Raw genomic sequence first — 4,925 nt, forward strand, 5'->3', positions numbered from 1 at the left:
TATGAGAAGGCGTGGGACAAACTACAACGGCATTATGAAAATCAACGCTTAATTGCAGGGCATCTCTTCAACAGGGTGCTCAACCTGCAAACGATGGCCAAGGGAGATGCCAAGGCCATGATCACCAACGCTCAAATCGCACGGGAGACAGTGGATTAGCTCATCAACACAGCTGGGATACACAAAGAAGAATTGGGTGAACAATTTGTATTCCACCTACTCAAACGCTCCATGGAGGCGGACACACGCACCACATGGGAGCAAACGCTGGGTGCCTCAACGAACTTCGTGCCCTTACAAGAGCTTGTCAACTCCCTGGAGTCAACGGCCAGAGGCATGACTCCAGATGATCAACAGAAGTCACCGAAACGAAAAACGAAACCAACGCCAGAAGGGAAACCAACGCAACCGGCACATGTGCACCATGTGGCGGAGACATCAGCACCTCAAGGCAACGACACTCAACAATCCAGACCTGCTGATTGCTGCGCATATTGCAGGGACAGGCACTTCATTGGAAAGTGCCCGGGATTCCAAAACCTTCCACCAAGGAAACGGTTGGAATACATCACAGGCATTCGCCTGTGCTTCAACTGCTTCGGCACGCACACGGTGGCAAAATGCAAGTGCATCAAAGCTTGCTTTAAATGCCAACAACGCCATCACACGATGCTGCATCTGGACCAAGAGAGGAGGGAATCCAGCACCTCATCCAACAACGCTCCAGAGGCACCAGCAACGAGGGAGGAATCAGGTCTGAGTGTTTGATTTATTATATTCTTATACATCACTCAGAACACTGATCCCCCTTGTACATTCAATCAGGCACATTCATCAGTACATCAACAACAACGTCAATGAAAAATCAACGGATCGAGAATCATCAACGCCAATCACCGTAGAGAACAACAAGCTGTCCATCAACTCAACGGATCAACGACTAGTGCTCCTGGCTACGGCAAAAGCCAGGGCATTCTCCAACGGCGGATTCTACACCATTGCAAGAATCCTCATCGATCAAGGCTCAGAGCTTTCATTTATTGCGGAAAGCCGGTCCATCAACTTCACCTACAACGAAGACACTCAACAATCGACCTCATCGGCATTGGTGGAAAGCACGCATGCAAAACGAGAGGAATTGTGGCAATCACACTCCAATCAACGAAAGAGCCATTTCAACAAGTTGAGATCAACGCCCACATCCTCAAAAAGCTAACCTCACGGTTACCAACGTTTTATTGCTCATCTGCATCAATCGGATCACTGCAGCATATGAGACCTATTCAACACCTGGACCTATCAACATCATCATCGGAGCTGACAACTATGGGAAAATCATCGGTCATCAAGTCAAGAAATCCAACCACAATCAATTAGTTGGCCAACTAACGAAATTTGGATGGATCCTATCCGGTCCATTATGCAATGCCAACTGTTCAACGAAGACCTCCTTCTCCGCGGCAAGGGGATCCTCTAATGAACAATTAACGGAGCTTCTACAAAAATTCTGGGTCCAGGAAGAACCACCAACTCCAACGAACGCAACCAACGAGCTGACACCAGACGAACGAGAGTGTGAAAAACACTTTCAACGCACTCATCAACGAGACACAACGGGGCGCTATATTGTGCGATTACCACTTCGCACGTCAACTACAGCGCTCGGAGAATCGAGGAGTACGGCGCTTCATCAACTCCATTCAGTGAAACGAAGATTGAACGCCAATCCTGATTACAGCAAGCTTTACAACGACTTCATCAACGAATACGAAGCACTAGATCACATGCGACCTACACACGAAACCTCAGAACCATCAACAACATATTACCTGCCACACCATGGGGTTCTGAGGGAGGATGCACTAACCACGAAGCTACGAGTGGTTTTCAACGGCTCCAACAAAACAACTTCGGGCATCTCACTCAACGACATCCTCCACGCGGGCGGGAAGCTTCAAGTGGATGCAATGGATGTTCTCACATGGTTGAGAAGACATCGAATCGTCTTTGGTACCGACATCGTCAAGATGTTTCGACAAATCAACGTGCACAAAGATGACTGGGATCTGCAACGTATCCTGTGGAGAGATGAAAATCAACGACTGGTGACCTTCCAACTCACCACAGTCACATAGGGGCAGAAATGTTCCCCATGGCTCTCGCTGAGAGTCCTGCAGCAGCTAGTCAACGATTCCCAGCATCAGTGCCACCGCTAACTAAAGGGCGTTACGTCGACGACATTTATGGTGGAGCTGACTCAGAGGAAGAAACAAAAGAAATGATAACTCAACCCATGCGGGCGGATTTCCACTCCAGAAGTGGACGAGCAATCACCCAGAGATACTCGAGCAACTCAACTTCTGAACGGGAACGGCAGGGCCAGTGCAATTCGAGGAGGCAATGATAAAAACTCTCGAATTGTGTTGGCATCCATCAACGGACTCATTCCACTACAAAGCAAAGATCTTCAACTCAACGAACTTCACCAAGAGAACACTGTTGTCGGAAATAGCTCAGATTTTCGACCCTCTTGGATTCATCGCACCAGTCATAGTTCGAGGAAAAATATTAATCCAAGAACTCTGGTTGCTAAAATCAACTTGGGATGATCAACTGCCACTTGAATACGTACGACAATGGAAAGAGTTCAGGGACGAACTCACGCAACTCGACCAGCTCTCCATCCACAGATGGCTTAGCCTATCCCCAACGATCACCAACATACAAATACATGGATTTGCAGACGCATTGACGGTTGCCATGGGGGCAGTCGTCTACTTACGAACTCAGCGAGGCAACGAAACACCAACAGTCAACTTGGTGTGTGCGAAAACGAGAGTAGCACCACTGAAGAGAATGACGATCCCACGCCTAGAGCTCACCGCAGCCCTCCTGCTGACAAAAATAGTCAGCTGGACTCTACAAACGTTGGAACTCAACGCAGAGATATACTTATGGTCCGATTCATCGGTCGCCTTGGCATGGATCAACAGCCATCCATCCCGATGGAAGGAGTTCGTTCACAACAGAGTGACGAAAATCCAGGAAGCATTACCAACAGCTGTGTGGAGACATGTTGGCGGGATTTACAACGTCGCTGACTGTGCTTCACGTGGCATATCACCGACTCAACTCAACGAACATCACCTATGGTGGAACGGGCCTGACTGGCTAGCCAAACCGCCATCAGCCTGGCCACAAGACACAATCAGTTCTCCAACGGAGGTCTCACTGGAAGAAAGACCAGCATCAGCTCACCCAGTGGCTGCTGAAGTAAGACAGCATCCATTGGCAGAGTTCGTCAACAGATACTCCCCGTTATCCAAGGTTCTACAAGTCACAGCAACAATAAATCGAGCAATCCAACGACTTCGCAGACAACCAACGCCAGACACGCCAGTGCTAACAACGAGAGAATTCAACGAAGCGAGGATCTTCTGGGTAAAGGTGATCCAAAATCAATATTTTGAATCTGTGTTGCAGAACCTCAACGAGAACACTCAACTTCCTCGAAAACATCCACTGACCAAACTGACGCCGAGAATAGACGACCAAGGAATTCTACGGCTGGGTGGACGACTGAAAAACTCATTGCTCAATCCAGACGAAATTCACCCAGTGATATTACCACGGAAATCTCGGTTAACAACATTGATCATCAACGAAGCGCGCCAGAAAATTCTACACGGAGGAGCGGAACTCACCATGGCCTACATCAGACAACGTTGCTGGATCGTTGGAGGCAGAAAATCAGTACAAGCATTCATACTTCGCTGCTCTGTCTGCACCAGGTTCAGGACAACACGAGCACAACAGCTGATGGGTCAACTCCCAACGCCGAGAGCAACACCTTCAAGACCATTCCTGCACACTGGAATTGATTATGCAGGACCTCTTCCAATTCTCAAGTGGAGACCAACGAACGCTCAGTCACCAACTGTCCATATTGCTGTTTTTGTCTGTTTTAGTACATCAGCCGTTCACCTAGAACTGGTCAACAGACAAACAACGAACGCGTTTATTGTTGCCTACAAAAGATTCACTGGAAGGCGAGGCATTCCAGCTGTAATGTACAGTGACAACGCCACAACGTTCGAGGGAGCAGCCAACGAACTCAACAGACTGTACAATCACCAGCCTCCCGAGAACCAACAAATTAGAGCAGCATTGGCACACAACGGTACGCAGTGGAAATTCATCCCACCAAAAGCCCCTCACTTCGGAGGAAAGTGGGAAGCTGCGGTAAAATCAACGAAATACCATCTACGACGAGTACTGGGAACCACAACATTAACTTATGAAGAGTTAAATACGGTCCTGGTGCAGATCGAGGCCTGTCTCAACTCGAGGCCAATTGTCCCAATGACGGATGATCCTGATGACCTGCAGGTATTATCACCAGGGCACTTACTCATCGGAGAGCCTCTCCAACTCATCCCGGAGCCATCTCAACTCGACGCCAACACAACGAAAATAACCAGATGGAACCTGGTGACTCAAAAAACTCAACAATTCTGGTCCAAAAGGTCCAGAGAATGTCTTCAACGCTATCATTCAACGTATAAATGAAATCAAAGTCAGTAGTAAGTGGCCAGTATTGGGGAATTTCCCACGCCCCCTCCCCCCTTTTTTCCAGGAAATGGACGTGCAGGTGCAGGTGTGCCCCCCAGGTGTGGATGTGCGTCTGGACACGTTCACCCCCTTTGTCCCCTGACAAAGGGAAATTGACTTTAAATTGCGGATGCGCGCGCCTTTGTTATAATTTCCTTAAATGTTGCGTAATTTTGGTGAATAGACTTCCGGTCTAAGCGTGATCCCTGGTTTTTCCTTAAAGATTACATAAGTACAATAGACATCCGGTGGAAATTGGGTGGGTGGGAAAGGGTGGAGGTTTTGTAAATTATTAACACGAGAATTATGAATGA

At 48.2% G+C, this 4,925-nt stretch overlaps 1 protein-coding gene across 1 annotated transcript in view; it reads left to right on the forward strand.

Annotated features, from left to right (window-relative positions):
* The first annotated feature begins 231 nt into the window (after nucleotides 1-231).
* Nucleotides 232-4,925, forward strand: part of LOC105272378 (uncharacterized) — a 9,261-nt gene continuing 4,567 nt past the window's right edge. The window contains exons 1-4 of the mRNA XM_011314484.1: nucleotides 232-754; nucleotides 1,270-2,073; nucleotides 2,378-3,441; nucleotides 3,484-4,389. Coding sequence (XP_011312786.1) covers nucleotides 232-754; nucleotides 1,270-2,073; nucleotides 2,378-3,441; nucleotides 3,484-4,389 — 3,297 coding nt within the window. The remainder of the gene's footprint in view (nucleotides 755-1,269; nucleotides 2,074-2,377; nucleotides 3,442-3,483; nucleotides 4,390-4,925) is intronic.

The sequence above is a fragment of the Fopius arisanus genome, unplaced genomic scaffold (genome assembly GCF_000806365.1).
Source record: "Fopius arisanus strain USDA-PBARC FA_bdor unplaced genomic scaffold, ASM80636v1 scaffold00167, whole genome shotgun sequence".
Lineage (NCBI taxonomy): Eukaryota > Metazoa > Arthropoda > Insecta > Hymenoptera > Braconidae > Fopius > Fopius arisanus.